This window comes from Alligator mississippiensis, chromosome 12 (genome assembly GCF_030867095.1).
Source record: "Alligator mississippiensis isolate rAllMis1 chromosome 12, rAllMis1, whole genome shotgun sequence".
Classification (NCBI taxonomy): domain Eukaryota; kingdom Metazoa; phylum Chordata; order Crocodylia; family Alligatoridae; genus Alligator; species Alligator mississippiensis.
This window is the reverse complement of record NC_081835.1, coordinates 54082726-54104565: the sequence shown is the minus strand read 5'-3', so window position 1 is coordinate 54104565 and position 21840 is coordinate 54082726. Positions and strand designations below refer to the sequence as shown.

Genomic DNA, 21840 nt, shown 5'->3' with positions numbered 1-21840 from the left:
GGCAAAAGGAACCATTTCTGGTATTTTCTAATGATATTTGCTATGTACTTACATAGTCTCAGGTTCAAAGCACTGTACAGATGTTGACTACTAATATTCACAGCCATGTGGGAATAGATAGAGACATTTTGTTACCCCCAAGTAACAGATGGGGAAACAAACAGAAAGTTAGAGTGACTTGGCCAAAGCCAATTCAAAGTCAGGGTTAAAACTCAAGATATCCCTCTATCCCAGTGCTTCTCAAACTATCTGATGTGACGGACCGGCAATTTTTTTTCCAGTGGGCCAGGGACCAGTGCCTGGTTCAGCCGGTGGCAGCAACTGCATGTAACTGCGCTACACAAATGCGCGACCGGCTGTTTCTTTCTCTTTCCACACCTTGCACGATGTGACGTCACCTGGAGTGTTGGAACATATGAACTGTGGCGCTATGACATATCAATGTTATGCTTCTAAAAATATATTTCTTTCTTTCCTGGCAACTCACTGCGGACTGGCACCGGCCCGCGGACCACCACTTTGAGAAGCACTGCTCTATGCAACATGGGGCTCATTCCTCCAGACCTTGCTGCCAAGGGAATAAGGAATAATAATGACAGAGAGTTTACTTTTCTTGTCCAGAGCAGTTTTGATACTTCCCTACAAATATCTCTTTCTTTCTCTGTCAAGTGCATCTAAATTATTACTGAGGAAAACCACTATCTTACTTCCCAAATCCATCAGCAAGATGCACACTTCTCTCTTTTGCCATTGCAATTTCCTTCTTTCCCTTTCTTCAGACACATTCCTGTTGCTAAGCCTTTCTACAGTGATATTTCCATGAAGCAGTGTGCCTCTTTGGGCTTATTCTGCCACCCAATGCTTGATGAGTACCTGGCCTGTGCCATTTTTATACAAACGAGACTGTAGGTTCTTTTGTGCAGACACTATGTTCTGTGCACACTGATGTCACTGAATAAATAACATTATGACTTACCTAGGTTCAAGATAAGAATCAATGACTGCAGTCTGTGCAGTGTGAGGAATTACTGAAGTTTAGACATGAGCACAAACTGCAAAGCTTGGATAGAGATTTAAACTTCCCTAAATTTGGCTCATAGGCATCTAGGATTTCATTGTGATACAGTACAACGATGAAATATTGCAAAGTTTGTATTTGTATCTTGGATTCAGGGGTGTTCTTCAGCTCCATCTCTTGTTTCCTTCCAATCTCTTGCTAACAAGGAACCATTTTTTTCCCAAATGATTCCTACACAATGACTCCTATAAATCACCGTTTCTTTTGCACTTTTCGAAAGTCTCAGACCACAGAAGCTGTTGGAAAGGCTGTTTGCCTCATCATTGACTGATGATTTCCCACTGACAGAAGGAGATGTACATTGAGCCTCACTCCCCTCCATACTTGAAATGAGATAACGAATATAAACTGTTTGCCTGACTATATCATGTACAGCAAGATGACCACATGCAATTTGACTTTTTCCAAGTCCAAATAAGTCTCGGAGATAAACACTAACTTATTTATTAATTCAGAACCCTTCAAAAGACAAATATCCTGAGATTCACCTAGAACATTTGGAGGAAGCTTTACCAGTAGAAACTGAGTTCACTTCTCTGAATGTGTCTTCTCCAGGGTAAAGATATATTGTGGCAATTTGCTGGCCTCAAGCTTCATTTCCATAGGAAGTACTTTGGCTTACAGCACACAGAAGAACTGAGCAAGCTTGTCCTGTCTGTAATGTAAAATGTCTGGCTCTGAAACAACATGTCTGGTTTTGTTCCTTCTGAATGAAGTCAGTTGAGACAACTTTGGAAAGATTCATATGGACAGGGCCATTGATTACAGGCCAGAAATGACCAGTGAGAAAGACTGCTGTAAACTTCTTCCAGTACATGAGATCTTTCAATCCTCTTTGAAGTCTTTCTCTTTCTGGGACCACAACATTCAGTTCATCTGTAGGTGGGAGAAGCTCTGCACATGCGTCTATACGCAACTTCACTGATAGTTAATCTTGTCTTCTGTTGGTGTGTTTTCATCCACAGCTTGACATAAAGAACAAAACCAAGCACTTTTCCAGATCAAACAGGTACTTTGCAGCAGGTGTGGGATTAAGTCATGCGAAATGAACTTTCATAATATGGCTCAGAGATGTTGTAATACATTTCTAGCACTGTTTTGAAATGTCTGTTACTCATACTGTGGCAGAAATTAGCAATGGAAAATGGTCTTGTTCAACCTCCAAGGAACATAGAGCAAGGATGTTCTCTGGAGTGTATTATTCAGTGTTTTGTCTTGTTATCCTAGCTTTAAATTACTCAAGTAATGCAGCTTCCATCACTCCACATGGGAAACTATTCCAACATGTTTGTATATGCTGATCAAATTTAATTGCTGTTCCACTTAACATCCTTTCAAATTTTGCTATCCACATTTTTATACAACATCCTCCACACCAACCATATTTCAAGGTAATAAATAAACAAAATAACATTTCCAAAGGTCAGACACTCAGATTATGGCTTTCATAGCACCCATTATTTAGCTCACCCTCTCTTGCTTTTCAAATGTACTTCTACTCAAAGTGGGCTCTTTGGGGTGTCTAGGGGGATATGCATATCTTTAATTTTGAAATTATAGTGACACATGTCAGATGTCCATTGAATTTGTCTTATCTGTGTGCCACCACCACAATTATGAGCAGCTGTGCCTCTACCCCCCTTCACACTTTCCTTTTACTTTCTTTTTTTACATGCTAACTTTCCTACACACTTTCCCAAGTCTATAGATGCCATGAAGTCAGGTTGCCCTGAAGAGTGGCGCTGTCCTCAGCAACTCTACCTTCTGTCCAAATCTGGGTAGGACTCACAGTGGAGTGTTCCCTCCATCCCAAAGCAATATGGGAAAGTCACTTGAATTTAGCCCTACAGCAACTGTCTCCTGCGTGAACTCCAGCAGACAGTTACGTGCCTTAATTACTCTGTCTCCTATTTAGAGACAAAGAGTTCAGTAAGGAAGGCACAACCAACTTGAGCAAACATGTCTTTAAGTTGCTTATGATCTGCCTAGATTCTGTTGACTCTGATGACTGATGGCTGCTGTGGTCTCAGGGACATATTAAATCAGTCCCAGGTTGTTTTATGAGATCCTCCCTGTGGTTGCCTATGCACTGCTCTGCAGCCCACAATTGCTGTGATACTGAGTGCTACAGCTATTACCCCTTCACTGCTACTTCTTCCACATTGCTGAGGGGGAAGAGTAGGGCCACATGTACAAGTCCTGCAAACCTACTGCACTGATGAAATTCCATCCCCCACCCTTCAAGCTATTTTGGTCCCCAGAACAACACAAGGGATGCTGATAGATGTGCAACTCCCTGCTGTAACTCATGGCGCTTCACACAAAGTGCCATGAGTTACAACACCTCACCCTCCACCCGACACCACAGAAGTTCACTGTTGGGTCGGGATGGCGGAGGATCAACCTCCACTTTTGAGCCAGTCCAGGAGAAACTTGTCTGTCTGCAGCCTCTCTCCCCTGGTCCCATCCCCTGCCCTGAGGGGCAGGGGGCTCCCATCCACCCATGTCCCCTCCAGCACAGGCTTGGTAAACCCCAGGCCAAGGTTCCTCCCCTCCATTCTTCTCTCCTATGCTGCAGACAGCACTAGGGTGGGTCAGCCCAGCCCCGCCCCAATCAGACAGAAGTTAGTGAAGGTGTTACACTTTGGAGTGCCTGCATTTGAACCCTCATGTAATGATGGTTCATTTGTCACGTGATCAGGCACTTTTAAAGTGCTCTGCAGCTATGCACTTCTGTCAGGGCATAGCTGTATAGCACTTTCAAGGGGCCAAACACACAAAAAATGTCACTTCTGTCAGTGCCCAAGAGTAACATACTGTGACTCGCACACAGGCCAGAATCAGGGCCTCAGTGTTTAAAAATAATAGACATGCCAAAAAAGCAAATCTCATGGATTTATGAACCAATACCTTGAAGTCATAACACATGCTGATTTCTCCTTGAGTTGTTATTGGGGCAAATTGATGCTACAGGCAACATGCTTCTTTCCTCCTTGCACATTACTCATGAAGAAAGGAGAAAGAGGATGAGGGACATTTAGACAAGCAGACAGATGTGTCATCAAAGTGATTTTTATAAGCAGATGCACAGTAGGAAATATCCAGAAACCCTGCTGATTCCTACCCACAGCCTGGGACCAAATCTATGGCTGACTTTCATTCTCTTCCTTCCAAACTTCCTCACTGATGTTTGTTTGTAAACAGAAGAGGGGATATTATTTCTGGACACTGGACAGTAGAGGGGAAAATATTTAGGGCTATAAGACTTGAGAGTAGAGTTGCAATGTGTTTTTTGTTGTTCGGAATACAAAAAGCTTGCCGTATACACTGTATATGGCATGATTTTACAAGGCTAGTGGGAATATGACAGGTACATACAGAAAATGCTTCCAAGAAGGAAAAACAGCTCCGCACTGTACAAATGCTTCTCAGTGCATCACCAGAGCCAATTCACACCCAGATTAAATCATATTCAACAGCAAACAGCAGTCTAAAGACAGGCTCCCTGAAACCTAAAGGGGTATTTTTCAAGCAAATTGTTTATTTTTTCCATTGTGTCCTATATTTCAAGGCTCCAAATTGTGTTAAATGGGCATAAATATGCAATAGCTGCAGACACCCATTCTCCTGGAGATACTGCAGGTGTATTCTGGTTTACTTCACAGAAGCATCTAGCTCGTACTGCCTATCCTTTCCTCTGCTAAACGCACCCATTTCAAAATCTGGTGCATGAGATCCACAGTTAACATTAATCTTTTACTCTCAGGATTGCTTTTCTTCCTTACAGTCCATCCAGGAGCTATATAGAGGGCTCCAAATTTTGTCTTGTTTATATTGAAAGTCATTATGAGTAAATAACTGCTGATGAATGGTGTTTTGACAGCCTCAGAGACAGAGTCCTGTGTTTATCATAGGACAGATGGGCAATAGCATAGCCAGTAGTAATGCAAACTTTTCTTGTGTCAACCCTGTATCACAGCGTAGACTTACAGAGATGTGTCTTAGGTTCAGAGGGGTCAATGCTTTTCATAGCTCAAACAATCTGTGGTTCCCCCAGAAAAATACTAGTTCTTTAGTTGCTGTGGCACACATACACTAAGTACCAGTCCAGATGGAGTGACAGATTTGATGAAAAAAGCAGTAGATCACTGACCAATCATCATATGAAAACATCCTTCCACTGTTCAAATTAGTGAGTCTCTATCATTGTCCAGAAATATCTACGGCCAGGTTTCCAAAACTGTTCAGTACCCAATATTTCACATTATGAGTAATGGAAGCTGTTGACTGTTAGGCTATTCTGAAAACTGAGCCCCATCTTCTCTAAGTGAGGGCCCTTCCGACTGGAACAAGGCACATGATGTGGTTTGAAGTTAAGCAATTACAGTAAGTTGTTTGATAAAAAAAACAAGCCAATTGACCAATGCACAGACTAAACAAACAACTTTCCAAAAGCGTCAAACTCTTCTATTTGAAGGAGAGTTGAGTCTGAGCTGAGGCATGTGGATGGAGCTCAGGGATACAGACTGGCAGACATTAGAAATAAGATCAGTGGATCTTGATTCTCAAAGAGCAGGGTGTTTCGATCTGTGATTTTACTTCACAGTTGTTCCTGTTGCCTCTAAAGAGCCCTTCCCACAATTGCTGAATGGTCGGCTCTCTCTCCCTTCCTCATCTCTCCCATTTATTGCTACTATATGAAATAACATGATGCCAGTCTCTATTTGAATTGTACTGTTTACCAACATGTGTAGTATGACCTAGCAAGGAACTCTAAGCAGATACAGTGAAAGGACCTGCAGGCATTTAGGATCATAGACGTGATTTTGAATGAGAAGAACTCACATTAAGGAGCAACAAGAGGAAGATCAGGAAAAGTGTGGGACCCTTACTGAATGGGGGAGGCAACCTAGTGACAGAGGATGCAGAAAAGGCTGAAGTACTCACTGCCTTTTTCACCTCAGCCTTCACAGGCCAGGTTAGCTCCCAGACTACTGCACCTGGCAGCACAGTTTGGGGAGAAGGTGAGCAGCCAACACTGGTGAAAGAATAGGTCAGGGACTGTTTAGAAAAGCTGGACACATACAAGCTGATGGGATGCACCCAAGAGTGTTGAGGGAGTTGGCTGGTGTGATTGCAGAGCTGCTGGCCATCATCTTTGAAAGGTCATGGCTATCAGAAGAGGTCCTGGATGACTGGACCGTACCATTATTTAAGAAAGGGAAAAAGGAGGGTTCAGGAAACTACAGACCAGCCAGCCTCACCTTAGTCCCTGGAAAAATCATGGAGCAGATCTTCAAGGAATCCACTTCTAAGCACTTGGAGGAGAAGAAGGTGATTAGGAACAGGCAGCATGGATTCACCAGGGGCAAGTCAGGCACAACCTGATTGCCTTCTGTGATTAGATGACTGGCTCTATGGATGCAGGGAAAGCAGTGGGCATAATATACCTCGACTTTAGCAAGGCTTTTGATACTATCTCCCAAAGCATTCTTGCAAGCAAGCTAAGGAAGTATGGGCTGGATGAATGGACTGTAAAGTGGATAGAAAGCTGGCCGGAGCATTGGGCTCAGAGGGTAGTAATCAATGACTAGTTGGCAGCTGGCATCACGTGTAGTGTCCAAGAGGCATGGGCGACTGTGGGTGCTTTAGTCAGGGGGGGCACATGCCCCCTGCCCTGTGGCCGATCTCGCTGCCTGGGGGTGGGGGGTTCCCCCGCAGCCAGTCTCGCTGCTCAGGGCACTGATCCCACAATGGCAGATTGATCGCTGCAGCCAATTGCTACAGCCACTTCTGGGAAAGGCTGCAGCGATCAGCCATGCTTGCAGGGGGGGGGGGGGGGCACCAGTGCTCCCACCTGCTCCCCCTGCTCATTGTCTAAGTGGTGAGCACAGCCAGTCAGGAGGGCACCTGAACTCTCAGGGGGTGCGTGTGCACCCCTGTGCACCTCCTACACTTCGCCGCTGCCCAGAGGTCAGTCTTGGGGCTGGTTTTGTTCAATGCCTTCATCAGTGACCTGGAAGATGGCATAGAGTGCACCCTCAGCAAGTTTGCAAATGACACCAAGCTGGGGGGAGTAGTAGATGTGCTGGAGGGTAGGGCTGGGATTCAGAGTGACGTAGAGAAATTGGAGGATTGGATCAAAAGGAATCTCATGAAGTTCAACAAGGAAAAATGCAAAGTCCTGCATTTAGGATGGAAGAATCCCATGCACCAGTACAGGCTGGGGGCTGACTGGTTGGGTGGCAGCTCTGCAGAAAAGAACATGGGGGTTGCAGTGGACAATAATCTGAATATAAGCCAACGGTGTGCCCTTGTTGTCAAGAAGGCTAACAGCATACTGGGCTTCATTGGTTGCAGTGTTGCCAGCAGGGCAAAGGAAGTAATTATTCCCCTGTGTTCAGCACTGGTGTGGCCACATCTGGATTACTGTGTCCAGTTTTGGCCCCCACTACAGAAAGTATGTGGAGAAATTGGAGAGAATCCAGCAGAAAGCAACAAAAATGGTGAGGGGCTAGGGGACATGACTTATGAGAAAAGTCTGAGGAAACTGGACTTATTCTAGAGAAGAGGAGACAGAGGGGATTTAACAGCATCCTTCAACTACCTGAAGGGGGAATTGAAAGAGGATGGGGGTGGACTGTTCTCAGTGGTGGCATAGAACAGAACAAGGAGCAATGGTCTTAAGTTGCAGCAAGGGAAGTTTAGGTTGGATATTAGGAAGAATTTTCTCATAGGAGGGTAGTAAAGCACTGGAACAGGTTACCCAGAGAGGAGGTAGAATCTCCATCCTTGGAGATTTTTAAGACCCAGCTACACAAAGCTTTGGCTGGGAAGATCTAGTTGGGGATAGTCCTGCTTTGAGCAGGGGGTTGGACTAGATGTGACCTCCTGAGGTCCCTGCCAACCCTCATTTTCTGTGATTATATGAAAGAAATCAAAGGAGAGAAGAAGCCTGCAATGGATATGCCAGTTTCTAAAACAATCCCAATTCCCTGATGACTGAAAACTCTTGGAAATCAAACGTGCAGTGAGGGGGGATGTGGAAAACCATGCAAGTCTTTTGAAGCAAATAAAGAGAAAGACAATAAAATCAGAGAGGAAAAGGAGGAAAAACATGACAGTAGGGTAGAAGAAAAAAAGATAAAAGAAACCTAAACCTAACTGAGAAGGAACCAAAGGGCACATCTACATGAGACATTTACTGTGGAGCTGCCTAATTAGCTCCACAGTAAAGTCTCTGTGCCTATACATGCAGCTCTATTAGGCTGCACTAAACTAATACACTCTACAGTAGGATAGTACTTATATTTACTATTTATAAGTACTACTACAGCGGAGTTATTTACTGTGCAGCTACACACATACAGATGCTGAAGAGGCTGGCTGGGCCACAGGGGTGCTTTAGTGCCTACTGGCTAGCCCTGCACTGAAGCACCCCTGTGCCCCAGCTTGCTCTTCCGCAGCACATTGAGCTAGGTTGGAGCAGCTCCGGGCTGGCAGGATGACCCCCTGGGTTTCCTGCCAGCTAGGGCTGCTCCAACCTGGCTCAGCGTGCTGTGGTCCCAGGCGCACATTCAAATGCAGCGCCCAGGAGCAATAAACTCCAGTGTGATATGTGCCAGAGTTTATTGCTTCAAATTAAATGCACGTGTAGATGCACCCAGGGAAAGCCTGACAGCACTCAGGAGTTAACTGCTCTGTCCCCTGGTGATTTTTTTGTCTAACCCAGAAATCTTTTTGCTTTCATGAGTTAATATCGTATCTCCTAAGTTCTGTCTCTTTCACCATGCCAGCTCCAGACGCTGCTCCGTTTCCATTCAGCCCTCTTTGTGAATATCTGTGCAATTCAGTGCATTGCTTGTCCCAAGTTTGTACACCACCAGGGTCGTTATTGGGAAAAATATCAGTACTTGCAAAAAAATGTGTACATGCATGCACACACATGTGCCCACATGCTTCACATCCTCCCCTCCTCCCCCCCCAACAAAAACTGGCAAAAAATTTAGTGACCAATCAAGAAGTTGCTTTTAGCTCTCAGGGTAGAGGACACTACCCTCATGCGGTGAAAGATGAACTGAACTCTGGCAAGCTCAAGGTTATCCAAGTCATGGTATTTGCTTGTCAGGCAAAAGGCAAACAGACTGAAACTCTGCCTATTGGTAAGAAGGGAAATAAGGGGGAATCAAGGACACCAGATAGTAGGGAAAGAACCCAGAATATGATGGTGATAAGAGAGGGTGGAGGGATTGGACAGGAAAGTTATACACTTACATCACCCGACAGAGCAGAAAACTGGACAGCATGTTTTGAATAAATACTTAATTTAACATTGAGAAAAAAATATTTTGGAAGAGAGAGAGCCCATGGTGGGATTTGGATTACAACAAAAACAATTAAAATAAACAAATCCCCTTCCCCCAGCCAATTCTTCTGACGTTAGGGCTTTCTGATTTTTCCCTTCAAGTCTGGCTCCTGTATCCAAGGCAAGATACGGCAGGAAACAAATGGATGTTAACTATCCAGCGGGAAGACCGGGTGTGGGGAGTGAACATGACATAAAAGCCCCTCATTGCAAATCACACTGCCTGCCCCAAAGCCCACCAAAGTCAGTGGGCATCTTTCCACTGACTTTAACAGGCTTGATATCGGGTTTCTAGTGCTTGTGTTAATCAACATCAACAGAGCTACGCTGATCCTTGCTGCCTAAGGACAATCCAACCTCTACCTGCTATGTCTGTAGGGCCAGCGCTACCAACCTTATTCATGTGAGCGGTAGAATGCAAAAGTCTGCAAACTGATTAGCTGCATCTTATGCTTTTCTCTTTTTTCCTTTTACCCCGGGGTCAAGCTCTCCTTTTTCCCCAGGGTTACACTCTTTCCATATAGACTTTGAAGTGGCCCATTATAATAAAGCTTTCTTTTACTTATGGCTTTTTCGAACTGGAACTATACGATCACATGGATCCATAGAAAGCCACCCGCCACTTTGGGACTTGGCAGATGCTTCAACTGTGTCAAACAATTTAGGCGAATAAACAAGCTCTTTTTATTTATGATTGCAGTTTAAACGCTCTATTAATCTAAGAAAAATCAAAGGGGCTTTGGGAATCATGTGTCTTTCTGTGTGCATGTGTCTTCACATGTAAAAGAAAGAGAAATAAAACGGAGCAGAAAGTAACAGAAATAAGATAAGCAAAAAGTAAAAGAAAAAGAGTGTTTTTTCAACAACAAGCTAGAATAAAAACAGGGTACAAATTCAGATCTAATTTACATCAATACACGGGAATTTTTACTGATTTATCTCATTAAAGAGTTTGGCTCAGATTGATTCTGAGATGTCATACCTATGAAAAAGAAATACTGAAGTAGTCCTCATTCATTGTTGAAAATCACTGGTGTAACAAAACTACCACGCAGGCTATAGAATACTGTATTATTTTTTGAAGTTATAAATGAGTAGGGTTGATATAATCTGATTTTTCTAGTCTTATATTTAGTGGAACAGACTGGAGTGAAAGAAATGCAATGTAATAGGATGGCAATATTGAGAAAGACTTTCTTCACATCTTTCCCAGATCTGAGAAATGGCACATTGTGCCCCAAAACTTGGGTAACATCTCTCCCAACAGTTGGTCTAATAAAAAAATATTACTAAATAAACCTTGAGTATGGCTATAGAAAGCATTTCAGCAGGATTATTAGAGATATAGCAATAGTTTTGAGGAAGTGAAAGTAATTTTATTATTAAGTATTGTACCACAGTGGTCCTTAGAGGCAGCAAAGATCATGACTAGAGTTGACTGGAAATGTTTTGCAGAAAAAAACCACCCATTTGTCAAAACTGGTACTGTTCATGGGAAATAAGCAGTTTCAATGAATTTCCTCATTCCAAACAATGCTGGGAACAGGTTTCACACCTGTCTCAATGCCCTCAGCTGACGCGTTCAAAGACAAGTTTCCTCGTTTGAAATTAAGTTTCTTTTGTATAATTTGAAATTATGTTTCTTAAATGTGTATTAAGATGAAATAACAATGGGATTTTTAAAAAGTCAAAACCAAAACTAAGCATTTCAGAATTATCAAAAAAAAAATTTTTGATTGCCTTCGAGACTTTTTTTTTCTCTAGCATATTCATAAAAATGGTCTGAATTTCAGTTTTTCTTTCTGATGCAAAACAGGAAAAAATTTAACATCTTTGACCTTTTCATGGGACGGGGAAAGCCTTTCCCTCCAAGCCTTAATCAGGATTCTTCTGTGCTAGGTGCAGCACAAACCTGTAGCAAAAGAACCCCCACCACGAAGAGTTTATGATGTATAATGGTGAGAAAGACAAAAGCAGAGGGAGAGAAAGAAAATCAAATCCTCACTTTATATGGGATGGAGATGGAGAATGGTGCAATATAGACATTAAAGGCCTGATTTAAGAAAGGACTTGGGCACCAAGTTGGTGCCTAGGGGTCCTAGGAGCAAGTTGCAATCCCAAAACTCTCTGTTTATTTGCTACCTGAGTCTGAAGTGGCATAAACTCCACAGATGTTGCAAGTTTTGGCCTTAAATTTATCTAGGTGCCTGAACATTTTATTTCATTTTACTTGGTGTCAGCAGGACTCAGCACCTAAATCATGCCTAGGCATCACCAGATAGGCATCCCTTCACCAAAATTTCCTGGGAAGCTGGTGGGACAGGTGTTCTCAGAGCCTACTTAATGCATGCTGTCAAGATCAGACTCCCTAAAAAATTGCACCACCCAGTCACATTCCTTTTTAAAACACATCTGGAAGAGATGCTCCCCTTTTACATGGCATGTATGGGTTAAGTGACCCACCGAGGAAATGAAAGACTCAGGTTCAATTTACTCCTCTCTGGGATCCCTTTTCTTGAAGGGATTCAAGCCAACATCTTCCACATCCCAGAAGACAACTCTATCCAGAGCTTTTTCTAATGGTTAGCTCTATGGAGCCACAGACTGAATGTGTTGGCTTGAGGTCAATCTGATAAGTGGGTACAAGGATCCTGACTTGAGGATCAACCTACTGTTTCCCTGATCAGTGGGTTTGCTGTTTTGGATCTCATCCTGAGGCACCCAAGTCCCCTCATGTATAACATACGGGGACTAGGAGCCTCACCACAGCTCTGGATTCCCCTCTGGGGGCCAGGCCACTAAAAGTTAGGTATTGCAGCACCTAGCTTTTAGGCAATTAGATCTCTGATTAGATCTAGCCTTAAAATACTTCCCAGTGCACAAACCTCTTGCAGGACCCCTTGGGATGTTTCAGCCTTTCCCAGCAATCTGTCTTGTACTTCTCCCAAGACTCTTCCCTGAGCCCAGTTCCAGGGCTCTTCCTAGCCCTAGCCCCTCCAGTTCATTTTCTGCTCTCTACAAGTCTCTCTCACTGACTTAGCTACTGTCTTGCCTTAAATACTGGAATTATATCACATACTTCAGGGATCAATCAGGTCTAGCTATGACAGGGAAGCCAACTTATCTGGTGACAAACTAGGACCCTACAAAAGAAAAGCCACGTGCAAATGAGAGTCTTTATTCACTACCCCCCCGACCCCGACCCCTTGCACTCACTCACCTTAACATTGTTCCTTTAGTTAGTATCCACTAGTTCGTAACAGAGCCAGGATTTAGGATCTTTTTTGATAAATGGTCTCCTAAATATGTTGGTCTCATTTATGATGGGAAAAAAAATAGCAATTCACTATCCGCACTCATCCAAGATGGCATATATTCAATTCTACGCTATGCTATGCTAATTCATGTATCCTGCCCATCTTATTGGTATCTGAGTACCTTCCACCAGCACATTAAATGATGAGACTGGAATCAGTCACATTTGACTCTGTCATTATACAGAAATTAATTTAAATATTCAGTTTAAGCAAACAACAAATTCATGCAACTGAAAAATTACAGACTGCTGAAAAACAGGAGCTCCTGAATTATCTGCCTACCTACTGTGTTTATACCGGAAGACATCCCTGTAAGCATCTGAGCTGAAGCAATCACTCAAATTGAAAATACACCTGCTAAAAGAGTCAACTTGTCAGAAAAGCACCAGCAGTACCCCCTACTCATGGAGTCCATCTTTATCTTATCAGTGTAATATGGGATGAAAAACTATGGAAAGAAATTAAATGAGTGTGAAAATAAATTTACAAGCGTGAACTTTTTGCATCAAGTTCTTATCTTCCGATTAGTTCATTTGTCAAAATCCTGATAGAAGCATTTCTCAGGCAGTTTACTGTGGCTTTAAAAGAGCTCCACTGTGCTGATTTTGGCATGCCTTGCCCCTTGGATTGTGCTGCAGTTGCGTGCTCACTAAGGAGTGAAGTTGGGAAAACATAGGCGCTCCCTTACATTATATGAAGCTCTATTAATTTGGGATCATGCTCTCTGTTGGCAGCCAAAGGGATAAAAAGACAGAGAGAGAACGAAAAGGGAAAAAACCCAACAAATAACTTTCACTCTTCCAAGTGGGCATGCCTTTTTATTCCAGTTCCCACTGTCAATCATTCCTACAGCTCCTAGCTAGTAAAGAGTCAACATCACACTTATAACAAAACATAGGCCATCCGTCACTTGAGCTTTCTACCAGCAAACACACTGACAGGGATAACTCCCAAGGATCTTGTTTCCTAACAGTTCTTAAGTTGTTAATGTATTTCCAGAGGAGAACTGGGGTATTTCTGATTATGACAGAAGCAAAAATCAACTCTTAGTTAGAGTTGATCTTTTTTTTGCAGTGTTTTCTGCACAGTTTTTGCACAGAGTCAGTAATCTAACAGGATTAAAGCCTGCCCTACCCTAACCTGGTTAAATTAACTCCTTCGTTAACTCTCTAGATGCCTCTGGGAGTTTTCTTTAAAACTAATCATAAGCTAAAGTACTTCCACTGGTACCTACGTCACTAATGTTGGGTGTGTGTGAGATGATGATTGTGCTTGTGATGTGGGTTTTGGGGGAGGTCCTGTGCAGCACAGAAGTGGATTGACTGGGTGGTGAGTATGAGTGTGTCTGTGCGTCGTGTCCCACAATACAGAATCTGGAAACAGATTCACAGAAGTTTAGGGCTGGAAGGAACCTCGTAGATCATCGGGTCCAGCCCCCCTGCTCTGGGTAGGAAAGACGGCTGGGGTCAAATAACCCCAGCAAAGTGCATATCCAGTGTCCTTTTGAAGATCTTCAGGGTAGGTGGCTGCACCAGCCCTGCTGGGAGACCTGAAAGGATAGCCAGGTGCCTTGCCTGCCTCGCCGCATTCAATGCCGGACTTCTGAATAGACCAGGTTAGTGGGGCAAACTGCTATTTTCCCAAAAGATTTGCTTCATAAAATGACTAAACTAAAATCACTGAGGTCAAACAAGAGTATAACCTCACTGGAAACCAGTGTGTAAACTTGCAGATCCTTGTACCCAGAGCTCCCCCACCATCAGACATGGGGATGGCCCAGAGCAGTGACCAACCCATTTAATAGTGCTGTAAAATTAGGCATTTATGAAAACAAAGTGAGTGCTGCAGCAGAGGGTGATGTAAGGAAATTTGGCTTCAGAGCAGCACAGAAACTCCTTGAGCCTGAAATAGCAGAACAGCTTCTTTATCTCAGGGTTCCCTTAGAGAAGTTATAGCAACCTGGACTCTACCTGTGGTTTATAATGACCTAATTAAATGGACATCCATTCTGCCATACAGCTATGTCATTGATCCTTTGTGGCTTGCAAACTCAGAAATGATTATCTGAATATGGTCAGGGGTATGTTGTATAGCAGGGCAGGGCAGGAGACAAGGGCTTAAGACAGAGAAGGGGCATTGGAAAAAAATGAAAAGTTTACCTGAAGTCAAATTCTTCCCTCTTTTATATCTATGCTCCATTGGCTTTCCATGTTACAACATATCAGTGGCAAAGCCAGTGACAGAATCTAGAGAACAAGTTCACCATTTACACCAGGGATGAATGTGGCCCCATCTCCAGCCCCATTTTAACAACCATCAGAGTTTTTTTTTAATTTCAGTGGGGTCAAACAGGCATAAACTCCAAGTATGAGTCCTCGATCTGTCACATCCAACGCAAGTAAAAATGAAAAAAACAGGTTTCTGGCAGCCAGAACCTCTGATTTCCTCATTCAGGCAAGTGTAATCTCTCCCTAAGCTTGTTGCAGATCTGGGAGACTGTAGTACGTGGAGGATACTCCAAGTACGTTCCTCCTTGGATCTATTCCAGGTGTTTACACACAGAGCCAAATCTGGCTCCTCTTCAACTGGGGAAGGGGGAGTTTAGAAAAAAAAAAAAAATCGCAAAGTCGTCTGGAGTAAAGCTGCAAGCTTTATGGTGCTGAACTGGGGCAGTTCTGTTCTAGCGGAATGTTATTTCCGTGAATAAAACGGGTCAAGTGTTTTATACAAGCAATAACCTAACCCCCCCATCCAATTAAAGTGTTTTACTACTAACAATCTTGGTGCGTGTGTATCTAGCTTCCTAGATTTCTCATTCTCTGAATTAGACAGACTTGTAAACTAGACTCATACCGTGCTTCTGTAGCTGAATTAATTTATTATATAAAACAGTATTTACACACACATGCACACACACAGCTCTTTCCCGTTGATGTTAAAACTACAGGCTGTCTTCTCCCCACTTGAAAGGGAAGCAACTTGAGCCTTTGCTCTGTAAATCAAGATTTGGAAGGCGGGGGGGGGGGGGAGAGGGAGGAAAATCATCATCGTCGTCATCATCATCACGATCTTTTTCTTGTATAAGATCATTCATCTCTGCTTACTACAAGGCAGAAGGGAAAACAAGCTATTCCCAGTGTTTCCCAGACAGATACACACGCCGCTGATTCACCTCCTTAAAAGTGAACACAGCGGCTGGGCTTGGGGAAAAGTTAAAGTGATTTGCTGCTGAGCCCATTTTGGTTTTGTTTCTTCCCCTTTCTTGAATGACCACAGTCTCATAGGTCAAGTATAGGGCAGTCAAGATAAAGAAAATAAAAGAACAGAATGTGGCAGAGGAGGAGGAAAAAGCAGCCCTAAAGGCTGATCGGTGACTATATTAAGAATAAAAGCATCCGCTAGGCTCCTGTAGGAAATGACTCTTGTTAAAGGGACGGGGGAAATCCTCACTGTTTCTTTAAGGCATCCTAGGACATGGAAACTTTGCACTTTCAGGGGATCTACTTGCCAAAAGAACTGTAAAACATACCCTCCCCTGGCCACACTTCTCCCATGTTTTGTTTTTTTAAAAGATTTACATTTTCTATGGCTTTCTTCAGAGCAAAGATGGATGTTGCTATGTTTATAAGGGGTTGCAACCCTTCAAAAAGTATCCGATTTCACTACAACTTCACTGCACTTTACCACTAGAGCGAGAGATGGAAGGTGGTGGAGAGAAAAAGAAGGAACCAAATTCACGATGGGGTCATAAAATTCAAATAAGAAAAGTGCGATATTCCTCATTATTGTCAGGCTCCGACAGCTCAGGTCAATAAGTGGTCTTAGTACTAAATGATTTTATAGGGCAATTTGACCTTACAAGTGTTTGTGTTACACTTGTGATTTCTAAAGGGAGACAAAAATGCTCAAAGCATCCTCTAAATGTTGTACCCATCAAGTACTAGCACAGCGTTCAGGGGCAGAGAACTTTAAAAACTAATTTGACTACTGAAGTTTCACAATAGCCAAAAGTTGCTTTATAGCTTTTTGTATACCACATGCTAACTTAGCATCTTAAAAGGTAACGAACCTGAAATAAACTGCAATGCTAATAAAAACCATGGAAATCCAAGAGGAACCTTGCGTACACGCATCCTCACGCCCACATATTTCATATACATGTGTTTCTTTTCATACACGCTCAAAACACACAGGTATCTTTTTTTCCAACATCCAAGTTATATTAGAAATGCACAGCAAGTGCTCTCTTTCTTACTTGGACACTGATTTATAAATAAAGCAGCAAATTTAGATACTGCCATAACCCCGTGAAAACATGTATGTAACTTTTTGTAAAAGATATACTTTTATAATAGTTGCCGATTTTTGATAATTCCCCAAACGTAGATCAATATCTATAATCTCATAACACACAATAATGTGTTTATACATACATATGTGCGTATAGCTATATATGCACAAACCAACACATATCTATTTAAATATACATTCACGTTACTGTACACATGCGCACCACAGCTGGCTGCCCTGCAATCTTGTGAAATGTAAAAGGGATGCTACAACTACAGGCACAGCAAGCTACCCACCTGCAATGACAGCTGGAGATCTCTGTCCACCTTCAGCTTTCAGCCACACTTGCAAAGTGAAGGCATCTCTAGGCAGCTCGGTATCTGCTTTCAGCCGCAGCTGATCCCCTTGTCCACTGAAATAGAGTGCCCTGCTTGGGGTAAGGGAATCCTCTTCGCCCTTTGCCTCCCGCTGTTGCCTCCTGCGAGGGACATGCAGAGGCTCTATACCAGCAGTGGAGCGCCTTCCTCGGGCTAACCTGGTGGCACAGGTGCCCGGGGCAGTGTAGTGGATCTGGCGGGTGTGCCTGGTGTCCCTTCTTGCCCTGCGGGAGCGCTCGTCCATCCCACATTCGGGTCCACTGGCTAGGGCTATACAGAGAAGCGCAAGAGGCAGCAGCAAACTCCAGAGCTGCATTTCCAATCTTCCCCCCCCTTCTCCCCTGCAAATCCTCCCGATCTGCCAGCTTTGGGCTCCTCCTTGCCTTGACTTTCTTCTCTTGTTCACCCTTCTTGGTATTTGCTCTTTTTATAACCCTTCTCAGTTGCTTTTTCTTTTCTTTTTTTCTTTCTTTCTTTCTTTTTTCCTGCTTATAGATTTTTTTTCCTTTTTAAAAAACACAATAAAATAAAATCAAAACTCCTTGGTTGCAATGTATTTCTCTGTTCTTCCTCCTGTATTTGTCTTCTTCTCTTCTATTCCTCCACAGCTGGAAATCCTCTCTCTCTTCTTTTCTCTGCTGGATTTTCTTCCCTTTATTTTTTTTTTTCTTCTTAAAAAAAAAAAAAAAAGACACAGCTTTCTCCAAGACTCAGACCCACTGATTTCCCTCCCCCCCAAAAGATGGTCTAATCTATTTATTTTTTTGGCCTCCTTTATAACATAAGCCACAGCCCCCTCCTTCCCCCCAAACTCCCCCCTCCCTTCTCCACAAAATGAAAGAAAAGAGAAAAAGCCCCTCAGAAGAAGAGTAAACAAGGATATATGCTAATCTACTCTAGGGTGCTCCACCTTCCCAATTGAATGATTCCCATTAAAACTGCAGGGATCATGACTAATCAATCAGCTTGAAGGGGCAGATAGCTCTAGAGACTCAAGCACTTTTGCTGTTTTCTTTTTTCTCCCCCTTTTCTTCCCTTCTTTTCCTCCTGTCCCTTTCCCCCTTATATTTTTTTTCAAGAGGGCAATTAATATGAAGGGTTCAATGGGATAAAAATCCTGCACCCCTTTTTGCAACCTCCCCAGCTTTCCTTCTCAGTCCAGTCCAAAACACACATTCCTATTTTTTCTTGGCAAAAGAGAAAGCTATTTCTCCTCTCAGACTCCCCGTTGCACTTTGCTGGTAAACCTCATGCTCCTCTGCAGCACATAAAGAGTCTTGAAACTTGATTCTCAGATATTTTTTTAATTGCTTTCTTTCTTTCTCTTTTCACTCCCTCTCTATCTCCCTCTCTTTACTCTCTCTCTCTAATTCTTTCTTTTCCTCTTATTATTTTCTTAAAGTTATGCAATCAGCCAGGCTCCCCCTGTTGTGGTCCCCCTCAGTGCAGTTGTGTGCAGCTAATCCAAATGTTGCATCAAAGGTCCCCATCGAATCATCAGGAGCAAAAAGGAGAGAAGCTTTTTGAAGAGCATTTGCCTTCCAGAAGCTGTAGCAACAGAGCAGGGTTTGGCTTTTGAATGCTCCCAAAGACTCTAGGCTATTTCTTTTAATAATAAAAAAATATTAATTTTATTTGTGGATTGAGTAAAAAAAAAATCCTCTCTCAATTTGGTTAATTTTTCAGTTTAAGGAATTCAGCTCCCCTTGTTTCCTTGGCTTAGTTGCAGCCACAGGTAAGATTCTGGCTGCTTGCTGGTTTCTGGATCTCTGTTTCTGAGCTGGGACGTTTTGTGTGTGTGTGTGTATGTATGTGTGTGTGTGTGCGTGTGTGTGTGTGTTTAATATATATATATATATATATATATATATATATATATATATATTTCACTCTTGAAAGATCTCAAAAGCTCCCCCTGATGGCAACAAAAAGGATTTTTCTAAGTACTTAATAAGTGGAAATGACTTAGCAGTCATGCATTATGAATCTACTGACCACTATTTCGTTCAAAGGAGGAAAAAGGAAACAAACAAAAAAAACCCCCAGTACGATGTTGAATTTAATCACTGCCTCAAGAAAACCTGTCCCAGCCACACCCCCAAAAACTACAAGTATTCTCACCTGACTTTTCTGCAAGCATTTCATGGCAGAGCTGCTGGAGTGAGATTTCCAGTTCCTCTAACTCTGTTGCTTTTACAGGTTAGCCTACTAGTATAACATGTTAACCAAGAAACATATAAATTAAAAACATTCTTGATACAGTTAGCTAAATAAATTATTTCAATTAGAAAGCTGGAAAGGTTGGGAACAAGGGGTTCTTTCCATTTTGTTAAAAACATTTATGAGGTATTTGTGCAATGTTTTCTCCCTGGCTTGCCAATTAGTACATATTCAAGCGTTCATAATGAGCACCTGAAATTTAGAGATGGCAGACCCCCAAGAGATCCCACCAAAGTCAAGAAGAGTGACAGATGCTCAGCACCTTTCTAATTAGGCCAAAGCCCCCTTCCGCACACATAAGCTCTAATTATGATGACGATGTAAAATACCAGCAAGACTCGAACATTTTTCATGAAAGAGCCTCACAGTGCATCATGGACAACTGTAATTAAGCATCACAATGTTTCCTAATGGCAGGTAGAAATTAATGAGTCCAGAATAAAACAAAATACTAATCTAATCATACATGGATGTTATAACCTAAGGAATGGTGGGGAGAGAGACGAAGAATGCATTTAAATATGTGCCCATTTTAGAGAGATATGAGAGCTGAATCTGCACACCTCATTAGGCTGCTATTACACATAATCTGGATTGAAGGAGCAACTAAAGTAGAGGCCCCAAAGGAGACTGGGTTTCCATTATGCTCGATGCTGTGCAAGCAGAGAAGGAGAAACAGCTCCCAAAGAGTTTACAGTCCATAGCAAACAATTCAGACACCAAGGGTATAAAGGAGAAAACAGTGTCTTCAGGAAAATAAATGAACTTGCTTAAGATCAAGTAACAGGAACAATTGTCCCAGGAAGTCTCTTGTATTCCAGTCCAGTGCTTTATTAATTGGAAAACTTCCACTGAAGTGAACAGAAATGTTGCTCAAGTATGGTTTAAAGAGAACTGAACTGAAGTGGTTGAAAATTTTCAAACTGGGTAGTTTTCTGGTGGAAAATGTTAATTCAATGAAATCTAAATGTTACATAGGAACACTTTGATTTTGTTGTAATTTTCAATGAGAATATTTGAAACATCTCATTCTGAGGTCAAAGTGCTTTGTTTTGACTATGTGATATAGTATATCTCATAAAAATAGAAATATTAAAGGCAAAACAAAGCACTTCAGCTTTCCTGAAAAGAAAAGCCTGGATAAGGTTACGTGGTATTTCTGAAATAGGTGTTTATAGAAGTTACACTTCAACTGTTCCCATTTGGGACAAAAGGAAATTTTGAAATGTGGGAATTCCCTGCAAAACAGAACTCCCATTTTCAGTCAGTTTTACTACTGAGACTTGGAGAAAAATGTAAGTACAGAAAGAAATATAGCAAATGCATCTGTTTTGGAAAATAACATTTTGGTAAAAGTAAATGCTTTGGAACTGATGAAACACAATGCTTTGTAGACTGACATTTATTCCCTGCATAAGCCAGTATTTGAGTAGTGTGCAGACCTTCTGGGAGAACTGTGTCTCATTCTGATCCCAAACAGAGAAGTAAAGGGTAGTAAAATAGTGTCTTTTATTAAAAGCTATTTTTGCAAGTGAAAAAGGAGTGTATTTTACAAACAGGCACTAAAATGGATATTTGTGATAGGCCAAAAAGTTATATTGAACTATCTGCATTTATTATAACCTAAAAATATTCAGTGACAATCTCAACTAAAACTTCTAGTAATTCCTAAATTCAGTAGGAGTGAATATATCAATTTCATAGATTCATAGAAGTAGGTTTGGAAGGGACCTAAGTAGATCATCAAGTCCAACCCCCTGCCCTGGGCAGGAAAGAATACTGGGCTCATATGACCCCAGCTAGGTAATCGTCAAGCCTCCTCTTAAAGACCCCCAAGGTAGGAGCCAGCACCTCTTCCCTTGGAAGTTGGTTCCAGATCCTAGCCACCCTGACTGTGAAGTAGTGCCTTCTAATGTCCAGCCTGAACTTACTCTAAAACAACTTATGGCCCTTATTCCTTGTTACTCTGGGAGGTGCACGGGTGAACAGGGTCTCTCCCATTCCATGCTGGTCCCTCCTGGTAAGTTTGTAGATGGCCACTGTCAAAATTTGACTTTTTTTTCTGTTTGTAAGCAAACTGCAGAAACCTGCCAATGTTTCACTCTTTATGGGCAGGTCTACACATGCATTAATGCACTTTTACTAATGCACATTAAAAGTAGTACCTCTGGGTGCCTGTACAGAGTGCAGAGG

The 21840-nt window shown here is 42.3% G+C and overlaps 1 protein-coding gene across 1 annotated transcript in view; it reads right to left on the bottom strand.

The window, feature by feature from the left end:
• PAPPA (pappalysin 1) overlaps window positions 1-18172 on the bottom strand; it is a 229752-nt gene extending 211580 nt beyond the window's left edge. Inside the window, exon 1 of the mRNA XM_006267917.4 lies at window positions 17347-18172. Coding sequence (XP_006267979.2) covers window positions 17347-17743 — 397 coding nt within the window. The 5' untranslated portion in view covers window positions 17744-18172. The remainder of the gene's footprint in view (window positions 1-17346) is intronic.
• Between the last annotated feature and the right edge of the window lie 3668 nt (window positions 18173-21840).